Consider the following 25273-nt stretch of genomic DNA (forward strand, 5'->3'; position numbering starts at 1 on the left):
GCAAGTAGTCTTCAGTATTCTTTCTTCGCCAGGAGTGTATTGCAGCCCTGGACCAAGTTTTACCCAATGAGGTTGTGGAATCCCCATCCTTGGAGATAAAGCCAAGGCTGAACTGCTCTAGTGCTGGCAATAGTCCTGCTTTGAGTAGAAGGTTGGACTAGAGGACTTCTGAGATCCCTTCTGACCCACGTTTCTTTGACTTCATTGGTGTGTTTTTAAAAAAAGAAAACTGCATTCTTCATCCCACAATTCAGCTATTTGAATATTTAGAGTAGGGTTTCCTTGGTAATTCCTCTTTCTGTTGTACTGTTTTCTTGACTCTGTCCCATGTTCCTAACAGATATGTGGATATGCTTGTAGGTGTGTAGGGACCTTAAATAATTGGCATAAATAAATCCTGAAAACTGTTTATCTATGCATAGAGAACTGGTGACTTTTCTGTAGCCACAGTAGTGTGATATGAAGTGTTTGCCCTGTCCTTCCCCTTTCAATATCATTATTAAATATGGTAGAAGAAACATAGGTTGAGTGACAGTTCTTTCTCCGATCAGCTGGTTGAGATAATGGTGGGGGAGTGGGGTACCAATAGTAGTAGGCTGTGCCCAGTTTTCAGCTAACTGGGAATAGTGGTTTCAACTTGATACCAGGCTAGCCATTATTGGACAGCAGCTTTCTGTATGCAACATGGCAGAGGTGGGTTTTGAGGATGCATCCTAAGAAAAACAGGGTTATAGGGGAAAAAGGGTGACATAGGACATGCATTTGTCATAGCCTAGGCTTCCGAGTTGTTCTTTGTAGAGATTCTTCTGACAAGCATGTGTAGGTGGGCAGGAGTCAGGGGTGTATTTCTGGTGTATTTTCAGGAAGTGAGTTTTTGGAGTAATTTTGTGAGGGAGTGGGAGATTTTGGGCAAGGCACGATTGTTGTGTAGGGAGTAACAGTTGGAAGAAACAAAAATATTTGTTGAAAGCCAAAAGACCTTTCTGGTATATGAGGTTGGGGGGGTAGGTAATCTTGAAGGCAGGTGATCAGAGGAGCAGGGATTTCTACTGTGTGTTCCTAGGATAGCTTACTGTATTTTCATTCTCCAGCACTTGTTGCTCACGTGTTCTGTTCTCGTCCTTTTGTATCTTCATAATGAATACCAATGCCATCTTCTCTTCCCTCCCTCCTTCACGTGAGAGCCCTGTGCTGACCTAAATGAAGAATGACTTGATTGTGAAGGTGGATTCTTACAGTGCATTGTGAAGGAACAAGGGGTATCTTAAAATATAGATATAGATGGTTTCACAGTCCTTGCTTATGATGTAAGATACCTGAAAAGTTAAAGGCTTCTGAGTTTTTTGTCATTAAAATTTTTGCAGATACTGAAAGTTCTGTCTTTGTATGTATTCAGAATTGCTACCATGAAGTAGGATTGACTGTCTTGATGTGTGTCTCGTGCCTTTCAGTGGCAGAGTTTACAAATTCAGTGTCAAGGGTTCAATGCCTTAGCTGGTAAGCATGCTCAGCCAACACCTAACACAAACAAGATTAAGTTCCTCTGACTGAAGGACGAGAAAGCAGCGCCCACCGCCCCCCACCCTGAGTTGGAGGATTGCACATGACCTCTGCTGATTCCTCACTGGTTTCCTTGGCTGGTCGTCAGTCTCTGTTATAACCCTCATGGAGGGTTCCGTAGCCATTGTCCTGTTACCTGGGTTGTACTCAGTGACTGCTTCCACCTTCCTATTACAGTATAGTAGAACAGCTTAAGAGAGCAGAATATTCATGCAGCCAGGAGAATAAGGCTCTTGCTGGTAAGCAGTCATGAAGTTGCAGAGGCATTAATTTTGTGTTGAAATTAGTATGGTGTTCTGTGTGGCTGTTCTGAATCTGGGTAGCAGTGATTCAGATGTTAACTTGGAAGGTCCCTGGTTCCAGTTTATGCACATAAAATTGTTTTTGGATGTTAAACAGTCCTGGGAGCAGGGAATGAAACTTTGGTTTCTTCATTCCAGTGGGAGAGTTTTAAGCTATTAATCTTGATGGCACGTGATATTATTTATTGTTACTGTTGCTATTAGTAGTAGTAGTAATAGTTGTATTGTTAGTACTAACTGGAATAGCATTAACTGGAGCCCTCTAGGTTATGCAGTCATGAAAGATTTTGGATTGGTCATTGTCACCGGAGACAAGTTACAGATGCAACAGGGAATTCTCCTCAAGAACCTGACAGTTATGAGTCCTAATAATGCCCTAGTTAGTGACTCCATCTGCCTGATGGTAGCTAGGTACAGTTGTGAACCTGATTTGTAATTTTAGGTGTTCATGAGATGCAGACATCAAAACATTTAAGTACTACTTTAGTTCCTTCTGTTAACATTAAATGTAAAAAAGTTTATTGTAATTTTATAATTGTGTTCTTAAAATTCAGTAAAATATTTTCAAAACAATCTCTTAATATTTTAAAACATGGCCAAAGTTTCATAAACTGCACAGGCTGATTCAGAAACAGTTTAGGGTAAAATTCTGAATAAATGTGCTTGGGGAACTGAAGTTAGGGTGGGGACGTTATTGCATGTGATAATTATGGCTTGCAGCATCTCCACGCTGTTTATATGAGGTGAAAACAAGCGTCTGTGACCTTCAAAGAGTGAAGGCTCAGAGTATGAAGCTGATTGATAATTTCACACCCACATTTTGCCTTTATCCTCACCTAAAAAGAAACTGGATGTTGTCTTTGAGTAGTTGGGATACGATTTGGCAATTTAGAAAGGTGTACCCTGTCTACCTTAAAACTATTGCAAGTATTATTATGCATTTGAATTCGTCATTCCACCTGTAGAAACCTGATACTTGTGTTGTCTAGAGTTTCTGGACATAGTTTTGTTTTAGGAAAATTTTATTGACGGTAGGCCAGAGTGAAGGTTCTGATTTTCCTTGTCACAGTATTTATGGATGTAGATTTGAAGTTTTTTTTTCATTCAAGGTATCACTTTATATTTGCTGTAGTTTCAATATTTGTGGTTCTCTGTAATTTTTTTACTAGCATAAACCATAGTCTGTAGCATTTTTTTTTTTCTTACTGCTTTGTTTCTAAACTTTTTCTAAACAAAGAATAAGTGTAATTCCTTAACTTTATGAAATGGTCACTAGTTTGCACTGTGTGACTATAGAAATATTGGTAGGACCTTGGAGATGGATCTCATTTGATAGAAGTCAGTGAAAGCACAGCTTTATCCTGCCTTTTCCCTGCTACTACTGTTGCTACTGAAACTTTGCCCCAAATTGAGTTACAGTGGAGGTCTTTTCACCCCTCCTTTCTTTTATCCTTTTGTCCATACAGTGCTCAGCTTGAGGAAGGGAAAATGGTACTTCAAGAGCATGTCACATCCTCTTGAAACAGTGCAGCTGCAGAGCTGAGTGCTGTGGAATTGGGAGATTTGAGAATTGAAAGGAGATTAGTGTCTCCAGCAGTCTGTTATGAGGGCATGAGTGGGATGTGACGCACATGTTTATGCTGGCCTGCTGTATGGGATGAATGTCACCTTATCGACATACTATGCAAAGAATGTAATTTTGTAAAGAAAGTTTGCTTGCATGAAGAAAAGCTCAATGGGGAAACAAGGTAGAGCTTGGAATTTCTGAAAATGATGTATTTCTTGTTTTACATTTCAGAACACTGATCCTAAGTCATCTGTAAAAGGTGTGAGCGGTCAGCTTGGAGAGGGGCCTAGTGATGGACTGCAGCTGTCCAGTAGCCTTCAGTTTCTTGAAGATGAACTTGTATCTTCTCCTTTACCTGATCTTACTGAGGATCAGCCTTTTGATATTCTTCAGAAGTCCTTGCAGGAGGCCAATATTACTGAACAGACTTTGGCAGAAGAGGCATATTTGGATGCCAGTGTAGGTTCTAGCCAACAGTTTGCACAAGCTCAGCTTCATCCTTCTTCATCAGCATCCTTTACTCAGGCTTCTAATGTTTCTAATTACTCAGGTCAGACGTTGCAACCTATAGGAGTTACTCAAGTGGTACAGCAACCTGTTGGAGCATCTTTTGCAAGCAATACAGTTGGTGTGCAACATGGCTTTATGCAACATGTCGGAATTAGTGTTCCCAGCCAGCATTTGTCTAATAGCAGCCAGATTAGTGGTTCTGGGCAGATACAGCTAATTGGTTCATTTAGTAATCAACCTTCCATGATGACCATTAATAACCTCGATGGATCTCAGATAATACTGAAAGGCAATGGTCAGCAAACACCTGCAAACATGAGTAGTGGCCTCTTGGTTCATAGACAAACTCCAAACGGTAACTCACTGTTTGGTAACTCAAATTCAAGTCCAGTAGCACAACCTGTAACTGTTCCATTTAACAGCACAAATTTTCAGACATCATTGCCTGTCCATAATATCATCATTCAAAGGGGTTTGGCACCAAATTCGAACAAAGTTCCCATTAATATCCAACCAAAGCCTGTCCAGATGGGTCAGCAGACTGCTTACAATGTGAATAACTTGGGAATACAGCAACATCACGTACAGCAAGGGATTCCGTTTGCTTCTGCAAACTCACCTCAGAGTTCAGTAGTTGGTCCTCATATGTCTGTTAATATTGTTAATCAACAAAATACAAGAAAATCAGTTACACCTCAGACAGTTAGCAATGCTGGAGGTAGTATTGTTATCCATTCTCCTATGGGACAGCCTCATGCACCTCAAAACCAGTTTCTCATACCTACAAGTTTGTCTGTTAATTCTAATTCAGTTCATCATGTCCAGGCCATAAATGGACAACTTCTTCAGACTCAGCCTTCCCAGCTGGTTCCTAGCCAAGTGTCTGCTGAGCATGTAATGCTCAACAGGAACTCCACAAACATGCTTAGAGCCAACCAGTCGTATTCAGGACAGATGTTGAATAATCAGAACACAGCTGTTCAGCTTGTTTCCGGCCAGACATTCACAGCTCCTGGAAACCAAGTTATAGTAAATCATGGAACTTCACAAATTGTGGGTGGACAGGTGCCACTGCAGCAGGCATCACCAACGGTGTTGCATTTGTCACCCAGTCAAGCTAGTGTTTCTCAAGGCAGATCGAGTTTTACTACGATGTCACCTGGGCAGTCTACAGTCTCGAATATGTCAGCTTCTAATCGATTTGCTGTTGCGAGTTCTTCTGGTTCAGTACATCCTAGCTTGGGACCATCAGTTCAGTCTGTCGCATCAGGAGGAAACTTTACTGGAGATCAGCTCACGCAGAACAGAACTCAAGTTCCTGTCAGTGCATCGCATCGTCTTCCAGCATCCTCTTCCAAATCTGTCAGCACCTTTAGTCACACATCAGTTGGAGTAACACAACAGTTCGCCTTTGGTCAGGTATGAAAGCTGCTTGAGAATGTAGCCAAAGAAATGCTTCTAAGCTATGCTAAAATCCAGTTAGCAAAGTATTAAAGTTGGTGTTAATAGAGAGAACATTAATTTTGCTAGTTTGTATTGTTACAAATGCTGTGGAACTGCTGAAAATTACTGTAGCTGGGATACCATTTCACTCGGTATTTTCTTAAGTCTGTCACCGAGTGAATGAGTCTGTCACTTCCATTAATTCAGAAGATTTTGTTGGTAATTTATAGTAATATTTTCAGAACTACTTAACACTGATCTATTTCTGCTCCCATTTAAAGGAATGGACATTGTAAGATTATAAAACTGTAAGCTCTCCTGAAAAATCTTAATCATAGGGCTAGATGTAAAGGCTCGGGTACATTCTCAGCACTTACAGGTCTTTTGACCTCACTAAAAACTATGCATGTGTTTTCAAGGTTTGACATATTCAAATTAGAGACGAAAAGGTTTCTTGGGTTTCTCTTTGTTATTTACCATACAAAGCCAATCTGTTAAAACAACCTTTTTGGCATTTTGCCCACTGTAGTTTTGTGTGTCTAGAGCAGTTAGACGCTTTCAAATTTGAAGCAAAGACAAGGCAAGAGGTGTTTCTTAGAATCCTTAAGAGAAAATACCTTTTAAAACAGTTTGTAAAAGCATAACATTTAAAAAAGTATTTTCTCTAAGAAGAGGTCTACTTAGTAATAATTAAAAACATTTTCTGAATTTACTTTTAAGGTGAGAACTAGTCTTTTTTTGTCCAGTTGGTGCAGCTGCAGTGTTCATTCAACTCAAGCTTGTCTGTTTCATAAGTGAACTTCCAAACTCTGCCAGTATTTAACTCAGTGACTTGTCACACAATTAGCAACAAGCTATTATTCTACTTCTGCCCTTTTTTTTGCTTTTGTTTTTTTTTTCCTTGGCCATTATAAAATACTGATTATAGAATAACTGTCTCAGAATGCATTTGCACTAATTATCTTGGATCTTTCTCTTTTCCCAAAGGTCTAATGGATTTTTTTTAACCAAGACCAAAATGGGCAATGAAATGATGTGTCTTAGAAAATAATGTGTATTTAGAAAATAAGGGCAAACATCGTAGAACCACATTTCTAGTCTTTGCCATAACTGCTAGCACAGGCTGTAGCATTTTGTTTGCAGATGAGTAATTTGAGCCCTGCCTGACTTTCTCTTCATGTGTCCACATCTTTCTGTTTGTAGGATATGTGCTGGGTCAGTGAGTTTCAGCAGTTACAAAAGCATAATATTTCTTATTGCTGTAAAAGATCATTTTGTTTTTGTGCTGAAATTTCAGAGCTAAAAGTGGGAACTACAGAGAACAGATTCTATAGTTTACTAGAATCTTTTTAGTTTGTTTGTACTTGCATTTTAAGTATTATACTGTATTGTAAACCATGTATCATTTAGTTGCTAAACACTGGACAGTTTGTTCCACTGTATTTTTTTTTGTTGTGGAGACAGCTTATTTAGTCATCTTGCAGTTTTGAGACTCTCAAACGCTGAGCTTTCTGAGGGCCACTTGTAGTGGTAAATCATGGTTTTTCTAGAATGTAACTGGTGTATATTTGTACTATTAGTGTAATTTCTATTCCTCTCTGATTTACTTTATAAAATTCTTGAACTTAGGAGGAATTGAGATGTCTGAAATTTCACCACTTATGAGTTTGAGGTTGAAAAAGGATGTATAGAGCTGAATTCTGTAAATATTTGACTGTGGGTTGTTTGTTTTTTTTGTTTTTTTTTAATATATGTGGCACAGAAAAAAGCTCTGAACCAGACATCACCAGTTTCTGCATCGAAGACACAGGATAATTTGAGACAGCCTCAGCTAACAAGTCTTCTGAGCAACACACTATCAGGTCAACTAAGGTCTTTTTAAAATAATTTTCTTAATTTTCTTCAGCAACAGAAATCTGTTCTTCTTCAGTGTGTCAGAATTGCACTGATGGCTCGTACTGATAGGGTCCTAAAGGTTATTAAAATTTTATTTTTAGAAGAACACAAACTAAATTTTTCACATTGAATGTGTGCTTTTATTTTTCCCAACCATGGCACTTCATTTTGTAGAGTGAAAAGTTGAATCTCCACATTAAGCAATTATTTCTCCCCTCTATAAAATCCAAAATTGTACCTTCTTTATTTTTTCTTATTTTTTTGTTCAGCTTAGGAAAATAGAAATAAGTCATTTTCAAAATATGGACATCTGCTAAAAATTCTATAAACTTCTAGACCCTCTGTTGTGATGGCTGCTTCAGATACAGAGGAAAGAAAAATAGTGATTAGAAGGTTATGTGAAGGCTGTCATCACTCGATTTGTTTTTGAATGTGTCACTTTCTGTTGGAATAGTTAATGCATTGTTCATGGCAAAGTACTGGGCTTTTCAAGCAGCACCATGCTACTAAAAGGACAAAACCAATATATTCAAAACCAGAAAAATGGAGTAACCATCATGTTCTCTTTTAAGTAACCCTTTTGAATAAGGTCCCATACTCTAAGTGCCTTTTCTTTTTTCGCTTGTGTACTGTTATGTGCAAGCTGTCCAGGCAATTCTCTACAGTCAGCACAGTTTGGGGTTTTTTTTGCGGGGAAGAAAAAAATGCTTACTTGTGTTGCTTGTAATGTAGCTTGGCTGATAAGATGCTGTTTGAATTCCTGAGCAAGGCAATTGGAGGAAGTCTGCCCATGTAGAAAATCTAGAAAAAAAGTATGATGACTGCTGTCTAAATACTTTCTGGAGCTCTAGAAAAATTTGGTTTATATGCTTGAGGGAGGGTTAGTTTTGAAAAGCTTGATAAAATGTACTGTATGATTTTCAGTAAATTGTTGGGACACTATACTTACGGTACTTGAATTTCTTCTTACATTGCAGTGCTATGCAAGGTAGCAGATGATTTATCTGAGGATTTTTGTAGTATGCAGCATAAAATATCAGCCCTGTTCCATTTTTATGAGCCGGTTTCTCCACAGGGTAGTTGCACTGATGTTTTTAAGCATATGAAACGTGTGTCTTTCTCCTAGAAGCTAAAAACTCAAGTAAAATCATGAAATCATTCTGTTCTTGCTTAGGATGACAGTCTTTTTAACTTTTTTTTTATAGGACAGGACTCTGGAGGAAAAATCATACAGCAATCTCTAGGAACTGCACAGCCACAAGAAAAAGTAATAGGATCATCATCAATTCAACAGTGTATACAGGTAAAGAATACTTTCATTTATACGTTTCCCTTTCCCTTAAAATTTTAGTGAAGTTAAGTATGTTTCAACTCCATATTGATAATCTAGGAGTCCTTCTAGGGTGGTTTTGTTTTTAGACTATATGAAGTTATCAAGTTTGTCAAATTGTACCTTGACATAATACACATTGAGTATTTTGCAAATTGATATTCTGAATGCTGTTTTGAGATTTAATTAAGTGCAGTCTGACTGTACTGTTCGGTGAAGATAATTTCATATGACATAGCAGTTCTTCATGGAGTTGGACATAAATTAGACCTGTCTTATCATTACTTCTTACAAACTCAGCTATTGTCTAGCTGATTAGGTGGGGATGTTTTGTGAGAAGTAGCAGAAAAATTCCGTCTGGTCTTTGTCTGTTTTATTCTTTACTGCATTGTCTTCTTTCCCCAATGTCTTTTGGTGGTTTAAAAAAAAAGAAAAAAAATTCTCCTATATATGGCAACTATGTACAAAAATTTAACACCACGTCCAAGGCTTGGGGCTGGAAGGGGAGGCCAGCTTTTTTGGAGAGGCAATACAAGAACTTCTGGAGGAAGGAGACAGTTGTTACATTCATGGACTGAGTAACTGAGGGCAAGAAGTGAGGGTTTGAAGTAGGTTTGAAAGTTTGGGCTTTTGTTATGGATGGAGCTAAACTACACAATCGTGGAAGAAAACAAGGGAGGATCTGATTTAGAATTTTTGTTCCTTGCTGTAAATGTGTTTGTCGATGTAGTATAACGTAAATGTTTTTCCCTGTCTTACTGATGTACAAGTAGAGCAGAAGATACAGTAGTGCTCAATTACGAGTTCAGCCTGGCTTTGTAATTGTTGGTCAGATGTTCATTCTCCTGTGGTGGTGAATAGTTCTTATGCTCTGAAGCTAGAGACTTTTTGGCCAGCAAGTACCATTACAGTGTGCATGCTTCAATGTGCTCCTACTTTGCTAAGAAGGATGCTCTGTACCACATGCTTTTTTGTTCCTTCTAACCATGTTGTAGTTCAAAAGAGATTTCATGCAATCTTTTTTTAAATCATAAGTAACTTTTGGTCTGTGACCAATTTCATTAGTAAGACTAGTTGGCTAAAGAAACCCAACAACTTTGTATTAACTGAAGACTCTCTTTGATCCAGAATGGCTTCCTTGGGAGAATACTTGGATTGCAGTAATGCCTCTCATACAGTAGCAACGTGAGCCTTTACCACCTCAGAGACCCTCGCATCTTTGGACAGTGTTCCCTTGAAAAACCTTGGCTTCATAAATATCTAAGGGAAGGAGAAGATGATGTAGATCTACCTGCTGGGTATATCTATAGCATCGACACTGAAACGGAATTCCTAGAACCACTTTCACCCCCACCCAGCCACCATGGCTTTTGAGAATTTAAGTGTGCAACCTCAGCCTGCTTTCCTGACAGATACCCTAATCCATCAAAATCAGGCAAGATGACATCAGTTGAGAAATGCAGAGGCAGTTCTTGAAAGTAGATTTCTTTGGAAAAGTTTTTAGTTGTACCTCCTCTTCTTTTCACCTGCTAAATTTGATCACCAACCTTTTTCTAGTGAAGGATGTATATGTACTACAGTGGAATTTGTCTACAAACAACATTTCAGACCTTTGGTTTATGCAAGAGAAGTGACTTCCCTATTTCATTGATGCAGTGCCCTGTGAAAATAGGACATAGTTGAAAGTGTTTATACTTACGTGGTGGTTACACTTAGTATTGGTGATATACTTAATTGGCAGAAATAAATGCTGAAACTTAGGCTTTGCAAAGGAGGTGATAAATTGTAATTTGTCTTTTATTTTGAACTTAGGTGGATGGTCATTTAGTTGGACAGAAAAGACCTGCTGCTAAACAGTTAACTAAAGGAGCTTTGTAAGTCATTCTTCTTTTCTAATTTTGTTGCAGGTATTTCCTTTAACCTTAATTTCTTTTAGTATTTGTCAAATGTATAAACTTCTGTTAGAGTATGTGTTAATTATATATCATTAATTTTCCTTGTAGTATACTACAGCAGTTACAGAAGGATCAAGTGCATGCTGTGACACCAGATAAAAGTCGGTTCAGATCGTTAAATGATGCAGTTCAGAGACTCCTTTCATACCATGTGTGCCAGGGATCGCTGCCAACAGAGGAAGACTTAAGAAAAGGTAGTTATCTTTTTAAAAATTGGCAATAAGTTTGTAATCAATGTATTGAGAGAATTCTTTATGTTCGTTAGAGCAATAAGAAAGGGAACATTTTGAAATTTGTGCAGGTTACTGAACCTTCTGGTTACTGAAGAATAGTATTTGAAAGTATACTCTTGTCTTTCTAGTGGACAGTGAATTTGAATCTGTAGCTGCACAGCTTCTGAAGAGGACACAGGCTATGCTGAACAAATACAGATGTTTGCTTATAGAAGATGCAATGGTAAGGTATATAACCCAGGTACATTTTATGTTTAGAGGATGTGATTCAGTTTGTTTAAAAAAAAAAAAAATCTACAGGAAGGTGAGAGCTAGCATTACAGTTAATTTTGTTGATACTATGTATTGCCTTATGAAGGTGATAAATATGTATATGACGGTTTTAGAGGTACATATATGTATATAGCCAGTGTACTTGTTACCGGACCAGCAATCTCAGTGGCCAACCTGCATTTTTAAGTGTATGCACACATCTGAAAATCAGGGAAATGGGTTGAGTTTGTATTTCACATACCACCTAAGTAAGGGTGCTGCTATATATATAAATTCCACAGACATTTAAGACTCATGAACTTCCACTCTCTGCTTATACTTTGCTCTTGCGCTGAACAGGCTGTGGTAGTCAGGCAGGTGATTTCTGTGTATGTCTGTGGGAGATAGAGCCTGAAAGAATGTTGAAAAGCTCCATTCAGAGGCCTCCAGCAGTATTATAACCGGAGCTAAATAATATTACAATTTAGGAAATCATTACTTCTCCTCAGAAGCTAGGTGGAGCCTCACATTTTCATCAGAAATGCTTCTGATTTAAGTGTTTTCATGATCCCAGGCGTGAGGTAAAAAGAAAACTGACAAAGTTACTCTAAGAATGTATTTTACAAGGATCAGGAAATGTCATTGTGGTTTCAGACATGCTAGTTTTCAAGCCTGGAAGAGTTTTGAGTTTGATTATAATAGACATTTAAAACACTGTGCTTTAGAGACAGGAATACATAATACAAGTGTTAGAATTAATACGGTTTTGGAATCTCGCAGTCGCATTAAAAAAAGATACTAACCATCAAATATTGGCAAATAATTACAGGTGCAGAGGTGGGGATGGAGATTAAAATCTGTTCTTTTAGCATCTGGTATGTTGTAAATCCCATTCAGTCATTTTCAGTTATTTCACATAGTGTTCAGGTTTGGAACTAGTTGCCTGTGTTGTGACTTAGTAGCCAGTGAACTTTCTTCTGTGATGGATGGATCCACCTGGCTTGTAGGCATCGTCAGCTAGTTAGAAGGATGGGAGAGAAGTGCAGGAAGGAAACAAGATGATAGGGTGGTCCCCTTGCAAGATTTTTGCTGTTTTTCTCTCTGAAAGATGCTGTGTGATGTAAAAAATTGTGGTGTACAGTAGTAAACATACTCAGTCCTGAAAAGGTACAATTCTTAGAGTTGGGGTAGTAATTCCTTGTTTTAAAATCTTTAACAAATAAAATGTACCTTAAAATGTGAATAATATTTTATGGTTGAGTTTCAGTAGTGGTTGGGGTCGCAGTCAAGATCATTGAAGATGCTGTGGGATTGTGAACATTCTCCGCAAATACCTAATGAAAGACATTCTTTTTCTCTGAAGAATAACTAAGCTATAAATGTTTTGATTTGGTGCCAACATGACAGTGACTACAGAGATGTTTGTTTGTTTTCCTTTTCCTGCAGCGGATAAATCCCTCTGCAGAAATGGTTATGATTGATAGGATGTTTAACCAGGAAGAAAGGGCATCTCTGACCCGAGATAAGCGTCTTGCACTAGTGGATCCTGGTAAGTAATGGTTAACTTCTGAATCTTATAAAAGCAGCGTAAGTACGGAGTGTTTAAAAATAGTTGTGGCCACAGTGAGGCACTGATTGCTGGGGATTCCAGTAATTGAAATATTAAATAGGCAGTTGCAAGTTAAATTTTAATAACTCCCAGATTCAACAATCTAGAGACACTGTAAGGTTGAAGGCAGTTATTTGGGGAAAAAGTGTATTTGGTGTGTTCGGCAGAGAAATATTTTCTGAGTTTCTTTTGACAATAGTCATGACTCCTGCATGGTCTCAATTCTAGTAGGGAAGAATCTGTGAATTTGCTGGCAGTCAGAAAGAACACTGCTGTATGAAGCATGAGTACTCTTGTTCATCTTAATGAAGCGTTGCTTTTTGGAATGTCATGTCCACTTAAATGGCAACATTTTTAACTAGGCTGTTGTTGAATGTAGCAGCTAGAAGCACATTATTTGTGTAAGAGAACAGTTACTGTTTGTTTAAATGTTGTGCATATTCTGCATATTTTAGAAGATATTCAGAGGATGTATTAAAGAAGGTATTAGTTTTCCAGGTACCGTATTTGCATATTTAGAATGCCAGGAAGTGCCATCAGTCTGGTTTTACAGCACATACATGTGCATAATACGCTGCTTAATTTTGGGGTAGTCTCCTACACTGGACGCAGCAGAACACTTAAGCATGTGTACGTCTCTTAAAGACGTGAATCTGTAGGCTGTGGATGTTACTTGAATTTTCATACTCAGAAACTACGGTGGAGTGTCTGTTATTTTGATGTATCGGTAATTTAAGTAAAATGTTGTTACTTAATTTTCAGATGGTTATCAGGCTGATTTTTGTTGTTCTGCCAAACAATTTGATAAAACAGCTGAAGAAGCACAGTCCAGCAAAAGTGACCATCAGTCTAGCAAAACATTACCTTCTCGAAGTCAGACTACCAAAACCCAAGCTAGAGACCGGCCAAAATCTAGCTCAGCAGAGTCCACAAATCACAGTAAACATCCTCTAGTGCCTAACAGCGTTCTGACACCACAAGAAGGAATAGCTTCTACTAAAAAATCGGAGAGCCTCACTAAAGCTTTAAAGTTTGAAAAAGCTAATTGTTCTTCTGAGAGCCAATACGTGGCCCTTCCTGAAGAAAAGGTGGCTGGGAAAGATCTTGCCAAGTCCACAGAGAATTCTTCGAGTTCCGAAGACTTGTCAAAAACTGTGTCAAGAGGCAGTCATGGAACACACAATAAGATATCAAGGAACACAGTTCAGTCTTTCTCAAAGGTAACGTGTAATAATTCCCTCCAAGACAAAACTCTGAGGAGCTCTCCAAAGAATGAGGTTTTACATCCTGATAACAGGAAAGGCTCTGGTGAACCCCAGCAAGACTTACTGCTCAGTAAGAGTTTAGAAACTACATTTAAAAACATCTTGGAACTTAAAAAAGCTGGGAGACAGCCGCAAAATGAGGCGACAAGTAGCGGCTCGGTTGAATTAGAATTTCCTAATTTTTCACCTATTGCTTCACAGGAAAACTGCCTGGAAAAATTTATTCCAGACCACAGTGAAGGTGTTATAGAAACTGACTCTATTTTAGAAGCAGCTGTAAATAGTATCTTAGAGTGTTAATAGTTACAGTACCATGGACAAGTTTATGTTTCTCTTAGCAGAAGCAAATGTGAATGACACCACAAGTACAGCCTGACATGCATTTAAGGTTAACCTTTCTAAACTAGATTCTGTTCTGTGTTTGAGAGCAATACTCATTGTGGTTACAGTGAGATATCCAAGTAAAGTTAATCCTTGTTAGAATGCAGTCTGTTAGGGCCTTACTATTTCAAGTATTAATTACGATAGTGCTTTTGATAAATGTGCAGTACTGCAACATAAGAAGGTTGCAGGTTGTTAGGCCCTATATAATATGGTAATATACTGACAATCGCAGTCATTTGAAAGGATATATTTATTAAGAAAATGTTTTTAAAAAATGATGGAAGCAACAGTTCTCCCCTACCCTTCTCTTCCACAAATCATCAGATTTTTAGTTTTTCTGGAAAACCCACTGTACCTCTATTTGGAAGTGATTATTTGCTTTGTTAGTGAATCTGTGTTCTAGGATTCTTAAGTTGGAAGGATTATCATCAGTGTGTTTACAAGGCTTCATAATTTAAACTTAAAGTGCTTTTCTATTGCTTTCTGAGCAGAAACTAGTACTTGATGATATATTTGTAGTGGGTAACTTTAGTCTGTGGGATGATATTATATGATCTTAGTCACAGTGGCATGATATGAAGTAATAAATGCTTGACTAAGGAAGGTAGAATGGAAGCCAGTAAATGGCAAAGTGTACAGGATGAGGCCATGATAGAGCCATGAATTTATATATATAATACATATATATGTTAACTCTTGAGGAAAAGATTTTGCATTTTATAATTGGATGTAGTCAGCCTTGAGTCTTTCTGAAGTGGTATAAATGTTTGGTTTTTTTTTTTTTAATTTGTTGTTTGTTTTTTTTAGACCAAGTGTCAAAAGCACTTTTATTTGAAAACTGTTATATTTGTAGCTTATATTTTAAGAGGACATTAGCCTTACTCTGATTAATTTTAAAGGCCAGTGTTTATTTTTTATTTTTTTGCTTTTTGCTGTCAGAGAACGTTAAATCATCCACCATAGCAGTCATAATTATCAAGATATGTACAGACCAAAGTCGATCAGCAATCCCATTGTTTAAACATATCAAAAAGTGTGTAATTATTAATTCATATTGTAGAGCCAAGTGAAACCATTGCATGGTTTGTATTTGGCTTGCTGTCATGTTGTTAAGATAGAATCTTATTATTTTATTTATTTATTTTAATCTATGACATCTTTTTTTTTTTTTTTGCTGCCCATGCTGCTTTTTCCTAGTTTACTTTGGTCATGAGTGCTTTTGTGCACATAAGTACGCTGACATTCGTCACGTGCATGTAGTACATATGTCTGCTCAGGAGGATATAGCTTTTGTGATTTCTAAGGTATGCTCATGTTCTCCCCCAGACCTTCTCCACAGTCACTTAGAAAAATTACCAGCCATTTTCCAGGTTTGTTGATTACAATTTTCATAATAGAGAGGCTCATTGTGACAAGCTGTGGTTGTCAGTCAGATTGCCAGGAAAGAAAAGAGAAGGTTTTGCTGTCATGTAATTCAGTCCATCTGAGTAGCACAAAAGAAAGCAGAATTAGATCCTTGTGACAGTAGAAGTGCAACTCAGTCTTGAGCTACACAGTCCACTGTCTGACCACTAAAGGAAACCAAATCTAGAAAGCAACGTGAGAAAGATGAACTTACTTAAAATTCATTTCCCCTTCAACGTGACTGGAAATACTGGTTTTGTATGTTACTAATTGCCATTTAAAAAAAATTGTGCCAATTTTAAAGTACATGTTTGTAAAAACCCAACATTCCCAAGTGTTGTATAAAATATTCAAGGTAATAATAAGTATTGCCAGTTTTAAATTTTTAGTTAGCTGTCCATAGAATAGACTCTCAGGAGGTTAGTTGTTTTGTTATTGGCAAAACTGACAATATAGTCTTCACCTATTGCCTTTTTAGATTTAATAATATGCTCATGGCTGTGTATCCTGATGTGTATTTTATTTTATCATTTTGGAAATTTAACCATTCTAAACTATCTAGGAAGGAAAACAGTAAGTTACACAGCTGTATGTTAACTAGTTAAATTTTTCTTTTCTAGGGAAAAAAAAGTAAAGTTGCACAGTCATTGATCCACTTGCTTTTTGTACCACCTCAAAATGGGTATGGGGTTTCCAGCCTCTCTACAGCAAATACATAATGAAGTATCAGGCTATGTGTCTTCTATTGGATCTCATTTGGGGATGGGGGACAATGGCATATAAAAAATGGCAAATTACAAAAAGTAATTGTGGTTGATCTGGTCAGACACATTTCTCTGAACTACTTACGAGAGGAACCCATTGAACAATCTTAGCAAGATTAATCTTAGATTGTTAACATTCTGTTGTTCACTCCTTTGAATGAAATTCTAAAGGAATTCTGGTACGTGGTAAAGCAGTAAATGAAAGAATTGTATTTTTGTTGTGCTAAAAAAAAAAAAAAAGAAGAATTTATTAACCATGTGGGCTCAAGTCCAGCAAAGTATTGTGAATGTGCATGACTTTAAACATGTTTTCATTATTTTGCTGGCTCAGCATTGTGATTTCAATGTTATTTAATATTGCCTAATATTAAAACAAATTTTAAACTGGCAATTAAGAAAACTATGTTCGTTCTGAAGATCTTAGTATAATTTATCTGTTAGATTAGGGAGGCCTTACAGACTGACTTCACTTAAAGAGGATGTGTCACTTATTGTCAGTGTGGTATGGACTTTATTTGCTTAAATACCTTCATTTGTAAAGTATGTCTCACTTGAAATTGCTTTGTATACATTTTGTAAAAATATTTATAAAATGTTTTGTAAAAAAAAAGTATAACAAATTGCAGTTTATTTTGTTATGTTGGATAAATACTGTTAAAAGACACAAGTCAGTAAATATATTGTTAATCCATGGATAGGAAATGTTTAGTTGGAGAATACAAATTGAAACAACCATTGCAATACAGCCAAAGATTTGGGAAAAAATGTCTATCTGTGATTGTCTTGATTTAACTAAGTTGAGTATTTACATTTCCAAAAGAAGATTGTTCCAGTTTTAAGTAATACGGTTGCAAAATATTCTTACTCCTGTGCTTTTTATAATACAGCCCTGTTATAAAATACTTAATAGGCCAACTTTCCATGCTTTTTATGAATCTTTCTGAACATATGCTATTAGGACTTGGTTCACATGGCAGTATAACTACATATAGTAATGCTGATCTCCAGATAACAAGATTGCCAACGTTCCTGCTCTGTTGTCATTAGAAATCATGCCATGGCGAGGTTGCTGAGACATACTCTCCTTCTCCAGCATGTTTTCACAAGATAGAGGCATCATCTTCCTGATACCTCAGGGAGATAGAATCAAAAAGAGGGATTTTGTTACTCAGCTGGCCCCCTCATCCATGCCGCAGGTGTTCTGAGTTGTGCCAGTTGTATTTGGTGATAGATACCTGTGTTTGCAGTATTTCCCATTCCTTCCTTTTGGCTGTGAGAAGATACTACAATTGCTGGTGATGTAATGATTCTTCATACTTTTAGAGGGGTGATGAACCTTTTCTTACTGTGATTGAATTTTTCAGAAAGTATGCTGAGATTCTGATCTAGTAAAGCTCTATGCTTGGAACTTCAACACTTTATTTTTGGAGGCTATGAAAACGAAGGATTGGTGAAGTGCACTGCCTCTCAACTTGGAGTAGGGCCTGCAGTGTTGAAAGGTAGAAATCTTTATGGTTAGTATTCATTATTTTGTCAATGAGACAAAATAAACATGCATTTTGAATGCTTCTCACATCGATTCAGTCAGTAACAATATTAATAAAATCAGTTACATACTATTTTAATCTCTGTTTGGGTTAGGCTGGCTAAGCATCTTGGAATTTTTTTGTCTTTTATCATATCCCTGTAGAATTACCAGGCAAACTTTCTGGGGTGGGAAACATTTGATGTACAGTTTACCATACCGCTGTGTTCACTTCAGAATATCTTTTCGTTACAAGAACATGGTGTACTTTTTTTAATTGCCTTTCAGTAGTGTTTTTATGGTGGGGTTTGTTATGTTTATTCCAACATTCAGGGCAGAATTCCTGAAGATTTGGGCATGCATGTTAATGTATAGCTTATTTAAGAAAGTCAGAACACCTTTCATTTTGAGGATCCATACAAAGAAATAAAAATTGCCAGAATAAGCTTGGCACAAGGAAAGGTATGTAAGTAATTTTAAACCTTAGAGAAATTCCTCTCTCCTTCAGGAAGTGTTTTCTTTATAAGCCTTTGAATTTTTTCTTTAGGATTGTACACACTCTTTCTTTGCATTTTCACGATGATGTGTTTGTCAGACAGCTTCAAGAAATGCAAGAAATTGTCTTCGTGACTTGGGGGTCACCTGTCACTTTGGTTAAAGAGTCATTGCAGAAAATAAGTTCCGGTGAAGATCTGCACAGCAGCAGCTCTGGTGCACAGATAAAATACACTGTACACAGATTTCAGATTGCAGTAGTGGTGGGTATACTGAATTATTTCTTCATAATTTATGGATCGGCATTTGTCTTTCTGTGCTACTAGTCTTGCAACTAGTTGTTGTACTGGAAATGGAAAAAAAAATTATCTATAATAACTAGTCGCAATAGGTAAACGTCAAGCAAATTTGAGCAACTGTACTATGGAAGAAAAAGATAAAAGGACACAAAGTGTCCAGCTGAACCAATGTTTTTGGTGTAAAAGCAAAAACCTCTAAAGTTGCCCTGTTGTGTGCTGAGCATAAAACCCTGCTTTTTTTTTTTTTCCTAGACTTGATATCATAGTTTTGTGGGGAAAAACGTTTTACAAATGGAGGAAGAAGCTAAGTCAGAATTTAAGGCTCTTCTGTAGTATACTCTTCACTTAGCCTCATTGCTAGCTTTTGTTTAGGCGGGTGCCATTGTTTTTGCAGATTATTAGCCTTCTGGATCGTAGTGCTCAGTCTTCATTGCAGCTTTTGCACTGCAGGATATTTTGGGAGGAATTTCTTCCAATTCCTCCACCCCCTCCCATGAAAAGGAAATCATAGACTCATTTAGGTTGGAAAAGCCCCTAAGATCATTGACTCCAACCGTTAACGCTGCTAAGTCAAATGAGATGTTCTCATTTGACGTAAATTGTTGCAACTGTATTAATGAACCAACAGCAAGTTTAGAATTCAGTGCTTTGAAGGGGAAGCAAGGTTAGTTAGTCCATGCTGATACATCTAGACAGCTTTCAATGTTTCAGTTAGCTTTTATGTCTACATAGCTTTTCATTACCTAGTGTAGTCATACCAGAGGCCAAATTTTCAAAATTATTGTGAACTCTTGGCTATACAAGTTCCTTGCTGTCACATGTTTATTACAACTTGGGAAGATAGTGATGTTTCACTCTAATTTACCAAAACAGACTTGCCCTGATAGAGCTCAACTGTCTCGGCACACCACTGAGGTGGAAGTAATGTAGACCTAACTCTGACATTCCTTTCTAGACACCTGGCACATAGGGCCTGATCCACAGTCTGTTGAATCAGTGGAAAGATGATTTTCAATTAAGGATTATGGTGATAATACTTCTCTTTAAAAAATAAAAATTAAAAAAGCGTGAAATTTAATTGATATCATATCCTTGGGTGGAAGGCGATGCAAGATTCTACAGCGATGACCATCTCAGCACTTAGGTAGGTAGCATTATCTAACTAATGGTACTATTTGGGGTGGTGATTGAATAAAATGCTTTCATATAAGCAGGCTGCTAATTTTTTCCTCTAAACATCATACACTTTTAATAATTACTGCACAGTTCTGAAAATACAAAGCTTTACTCTCTCCTGTGAAGTCTGACTCCAAGTGTTCATACTGAGATGTGAAATCATGCGTATGTCATGGTGAGAAATTACTGCAAGTAGTTAACGTCAGGTAAGTGGTACGGTAGCTGGAATTATAAATGTGAGCTAAACCAGTTGACGTTTATATGAGGCTAAAATCCTATCTGGATTATTGTGATTAAAACTAAAGTTCAGCAGCTGAAATTAAATTCAGAAATTACAAATTGCAAAGTTTAATTGGAGAAGTACAAGGTTGAGATCATTAAAATACTGCATGTCATTCCTGAGCTGTGTCTCAGCAGTTGGATTCTCATTGACTTCAAGCTCTGAGAATTACTTCAGAGATACTCAAAACTGACAGCTTTTTGAAATTATCAGATGGCACATAAAAGATAGTGGAAAAAAGGTGCTTGTTTTTTAAACTTTTCATATAACTTCCAAAGCTGTAATCACAAATTATGTTGCTATTTTTGTGAGTGAATTCCATTTGCTGACGAGTCGGGCAGCTAGTAGGTGTTGAGAGAGCTGCATGCAGTATGTACTTGTTTGCATACAGAAAAACTCAGTCAAAGAAAATTTGGCCTGATTTGGCTTCAGTGATTGTTGTTGGAAGTCAAGGGGCTAATATTATAAATACGGGTATTTAGATGCTTTTCTTACACTGCAGCATTCAGCCACTGGGCCAGCACTGACAAAATACATATATAAATGTCCAATTTGTACTCTCTAGAGTTACTTTAAGCGATGTAAACAAGAATATTTCTGCACTAACACTGAATTTGAATAACCTTTAAAATTCAGTTTGAAGCTGATTTCATCTCAGATTAGAACTTCTCCTTCCAAAGTCTCATTCCAAAGTGGTGTAATACACCGAAACTATATTTCGATTATCTAATAGATGTTCTAGGCTCTCTTTTAGCCATACTGTGGTTGATGTGTGTGTGTGGTGCATATCCTCTAAGTGAGCGGTAGCAGCGAGTGACACTGTTGGAAACCTGTAGTTCATTTCACAGCCTGATACTGCTAGATGTACCTGAGGCTGATAAATGGCAAACAGAATAAAAATGCATGTGGTTAGTATTACTGAGGTTGAACAATTCAATTTCACCTTGCTTTCAAGGTAAAATTAATCAGGGAATGGGGGATTTGGAAGGCCCCTGTGAACAGGGGCCAGTAACAGACCAGTCTGCTGTGCCTGTGGAGGGTTGGATACCGAGAGCTCAGGAACAGGGACTCGGAAACCTTTGTGTATGGAGAAGGAAATTCACATGAAGCTGAAGGAGACGAGGCTCCAGAGTTTGGAAGAGATGAGCAGGAAGGTAGGTAGGGGGGTGTGTGTGATGGATTTTGTGGGGATCTTTGAGATTTGAATGACTAAACTTGATTCTAAGAACACAGAATGTGTTGTACACACAGGAAGCTGTATGGGATTGTATCCATTTCTGTATTAGATCACATAATGAACATTATACTGTCCTTTTTTTCCCTTGCACCTCTGAAAATATCTGGATGGTACTGGGTGAAGTTTTACAACATAGGGAATATTCTACTTGGATGTAGATTTGTATGTCTTCCTATTGCAAGGACGGGCTCAACACAGTTTGAAAGCTGGTTGTGAAAGAACATAGCTAATACGCAGGGTCTGGTTTTAAATTGAGCAAGAACATTACTAAAAATTGTGGGTAAACTCCAAAATATTGTGGAATTGGGGAAGTGTTTTCATGATACTGAATGAACGTCATTGGCAACATACTCCTTACCAAGAGGTAAGGAAGGTGTGGAATCTATTTGCTACTATGCTGTTTTTTTCTGAGGTTAAATTTTCCCCATTGATAGAAAAGTATAGATTTTGAGTTTTTACTGAAAACATATACAACTTCATGATACCTGTAATAATTAGTATTCAATTTATGGGAATGCATTGTGTTATTCTTGCCTATTAAGGAGGGCAATTTTAATTCTGTGACAACCAGTCTGAGAGTTAAAATTTATTTCCCAAGGAGTTGAAGACCTGCTTTTTTTAAAGTTGAATTACACCACATTTGATTTGTCAAAGCCTAAAGAGAGGTGCCACCCTGCTCTGATTTTTTTTTTGTTGTTTTATCCTTTGGCAATCAAATTTGAAGCCCCTAAGTAAATAAGCATTTGCAGATACTTCTAGCCTTAAGTCACTTTGACCTGTTTCTGCAGTAGTGGTCTGTCAGAGGCTGCCTGCTTTATTTCAGAGCCATTGTGATCAAGCAGGATCGTACAAATAATTGTAACTCTTTATCTGTACTCCCGTTTTCTTTAAGTGAGATATAATAACTTTTGGGAGAATATAGTTTTATGTCTTTAATTTCTAAACTCTAGCTAAGAGACCCCCTTTGCTATTTGCATGCAGATGTGTTTAGCATCTACCCCAAGTAGGGTGAAGGTATTGTCTGTCTTACCTGGATAGCTTAGTAGAAATAAATACTAATCTGGATACTACGGCAAGATTGTTGGTTACAGTGAAAACTGGAGATTTGATTTTTTTTTTTTTTTCTCCTTTTTTCCCATCTGCCATGCTCTTTCAGACCTGAAGGTGCTAATAGCAGTTTTATGGCTACCACTCTGATACCAGGGTCCAAGCATGGAAAGAATGTGAGACTGAAGTTTGGAGTTAACCATGCCACGAATGGTGAGACCAGGTTAAAAGAGCCTCAAAACATTATAGGCAAATACAGTTCTGTTTGTACTGCAATCCAAAGTCAGTATTTGACTTGAAATCCAGTTTTGTTGTGTGTATGGAGAGGAAGATGAGAATGAGCAGACATAAATTGTTAAAGGTCTGTTGTTTTTTAGAACAGCCAAAATATGAGGATTTTTTGCTTGCTTCTTGCTTCCCCTCCCTTGCTTAAGAGGGCTGCAGGAGCTTTGGCATTGATTAGTTGACTTAGTCTTCTGTAAAAGGTTTAAAAAGGGAAAAAGGAGCGTGGAAAGCGGAATACTCAGCTGCATGTGTGTGTCCGTTCCAGGGGTAGTTCAGTAACATCAGGTTCTGTGCAAATAAACAGTAGGTTTCAATTGTCTGCTGCTAATTATCACCCAAATTTGATTAGCGTGCTCTTCAAAGGGACTCATATCTTTCCATTTAGTTATTTCAGTGTGATGAATCTTTAATTCAAACCAAACGTGGGTCAATTTCCAACTGGAAAAAAACCCAGGAGGAATGTGTTTATCCGCGGTCATATCAGTGTCTCTCTTTAGTTTTATATATGTGGTGATTCATGGCCTCAGTGGGGAGGTGAATTTGTGTCAATCCGTGAATTGGCTTTGCCTGTTTGGCAAGTTTGTAAAGGGTTTGTTCCATTGCAGAAGGGCTTAAATAATTGTGCCTAATGGAATGGTTCTGGTGGGCTTTGAGTAAAGAGAGGATGTTTTAAAGTTACACAGATGTAACAGCATCTCATTCTGAGTACTTTTTTCCTCTGGATACTATTTTCCCTTATGCAACATCAGGTCAGTTGGTCCTTTGTGTGCACATTTTTTCTGTTCCAGTAATTTTCTTTTTAATCTTTATAGGCAGTGTATTTCTTCCCCTCTCTGTAGTGATGCAGTGTAAAGTCTCTGAGGGCGTTGAAGTAACGGTTGCATGCCTTTCCTCCACCAAAAGCACCAACTATAAAACATAGGCCTGTAATGAGAAAATAAGGCAATTTTAAGAAATGTCTGATGCACTGATTGACTAAGTAGATGTTGAGCACTATATTAGAAATCTTGCAGTGCTGTGTCATCTGGGCATTGTCCTGGGCAACCAGCTCTAGGTGACCCTGCTTGAGCAGGGGCATTGGACAAGATGACCTACAATGGTCCCTTCCAGCTTCAATCGTTCTCTGATTCTGTGCCAATAATACTTAGCAAAAATTGTGAAAAAAGGGGTACTAAATGTAACTTTGGTTTCACTGAGTGCAGTTTTGAATTGAACTTTTTGGGGTCACACAGGTGATGGGTTGTATTGAAAAATACATTGCTTTCAGTTCTTCATGACCTAGAAAGAGAATATATCATCAAAAACATGTTAAAAGATTGTTACCAGTAGAATGCTTAGTATTTCAGAAAAAATAGAATTACAGGTGCCTGTATGACTATTTATCCTGCTTAAGGATATTTTCAATATTTTTGCTCTCATAGATTAAGTGCTGAGAACGTGTTAGCACTGCCCTGTGCACATCATACGGTGCATTCACGTGCTTACACACATTCACCACATTCCGACCTTTTGGACCTGCAATTATCCTTGGCTGTCCGGCAGCTTTTTAATTACATGACTGCCTGCTCCTCTTCCAAGGATGCCTGTCTCAGTGTGCAGGACAGCACAGGTACCTTGTACTGCAGTCAGGTCTATCTAGAGGCTTGTCTGCATGCTATGTGAAAGTTAGACCAAGCCTAATGAGGCCAAAGCCCCATCCAAACACCACCTCCATTTCCTAGGTGAGAGTCTGTCCCCTGGCGAAATGCTTAGCATTGATTCCCACTTCCTCTGCCTCCTCTAAGGGTCAAACTTCCTCCTCTGATTGACTCCGCTGGGAAGAGAATGATGATGTCCCAGGTCCCTGGGTACTCCCGGTACCAGTCTTTGTGAAGCCAAATTTAGCAACTGGCAGTAAAGTAGGTGTCATCTTTAGCAGAGCTGGCTCTTGAGTATTTCCCAAATGCCACGGCTACTGATCCTCTGTTGGGGAGTCTGCTATATGCTATAGCTCATTACTCCAGGCAGTCGTAAAGTGTTCGCTGGATGGAGTGAATGCTCTTCATTTTAACAGGCCTTGTCTGATGTCACCATTAAAAATAGTCGATGTCCATCCTCATCCACAGTCTCTGTTGGTTATCTAGTCTATCGTCTGCTACTGCAGTAGCTGCCAGCTTCCCCCTTGCGAACAGTCTTGATCTCTTCCTTCAGCTCATGATGAAAGCGGTGCTGGCAACTGCTCTCTGAGCGCAGATGGCAAACTTAGAAGGTCCTTGTTCAGACATTTGAGCCTCTGCTTTTTCTGCACCTTGAAATCAGTCTTTGTGATAAAAAAAAATACTATTTATTTAGTGCCTTTGTGCTGTAATGGATCCAGCCAAACAGCAATCTGCCATCCAGCTGGCTAGGCACTTAACAGCCACAGCAGGGAAAAGGGTAAATCCAATCAGTGAACTGCTGCCTATAAAGGTGGTAG

At 37.9% G+C, this 25273-nt stretch overlaps 1 protein-coding gene across 6 annotated transcripts in view; it reads left to right on the plus strand.

Moving 5' to 3' along the window:
* BICRAL (BICRA like chromatin remodeling complex associated protein) overlaps positions 1 to 17234 on the plus strand; it is a 47184-nt gene extending 29950 nt beyond the window's left edge. For all 6 annotated transcript variants that reach the window (XM_075706615.1, XM_009479745.2, XM_075706617.1 and 3 more), the window contains exons 5-12: positions 3661 to 5358; positions 7145 to 7244; positions 8484 to 8581; positions 10421 to 10482; positions 10612 to 10757; positions 10925 to 11019; positions 12495 to 12597; positions 13420 to 17234. In XM_075706615.1, coding sequence (XP_075562730.1) covers positions 3661 to 5358; positions 7145 to 7244; positions 8484 to 8581; positions 10421 to 10482; positions 10612 to 10757; positions 10925 to 11019; positions 12495 to 12597; positions 13420 to 14222 — 3105 coding nt within the window. In that variant the 3' untranslated portion in view covers positions 14223 to 17234. The remainder of the gene's footprint in view (positions 1 to 3660; positions 5359 to 7144; positions 7245 to 8483; positions 8582 to 10420; positions 10483 to 10611; positions 10758 to 10924; positions 11020 to 12494; positions 12598 to 13419) is intronic.
* Positions 17235 to 25273: the final 8039 nt, after the last annotated feature.

Source organism: Pelecanus crispus, chromosome 3 (assembly GCF_030463565.1).
Source record: "Pelecanus crispus isolate bPelCri1 chromosome 3, bPelCri1.pri, whole genome shotgun sequence".
Classification (NCBI taxonomy): Eukaryota; Metazoa; Chordata; class Aves; order Pelecaniformes; family Pelecanidae; genus Pelecanus; species Pelecanus crispus.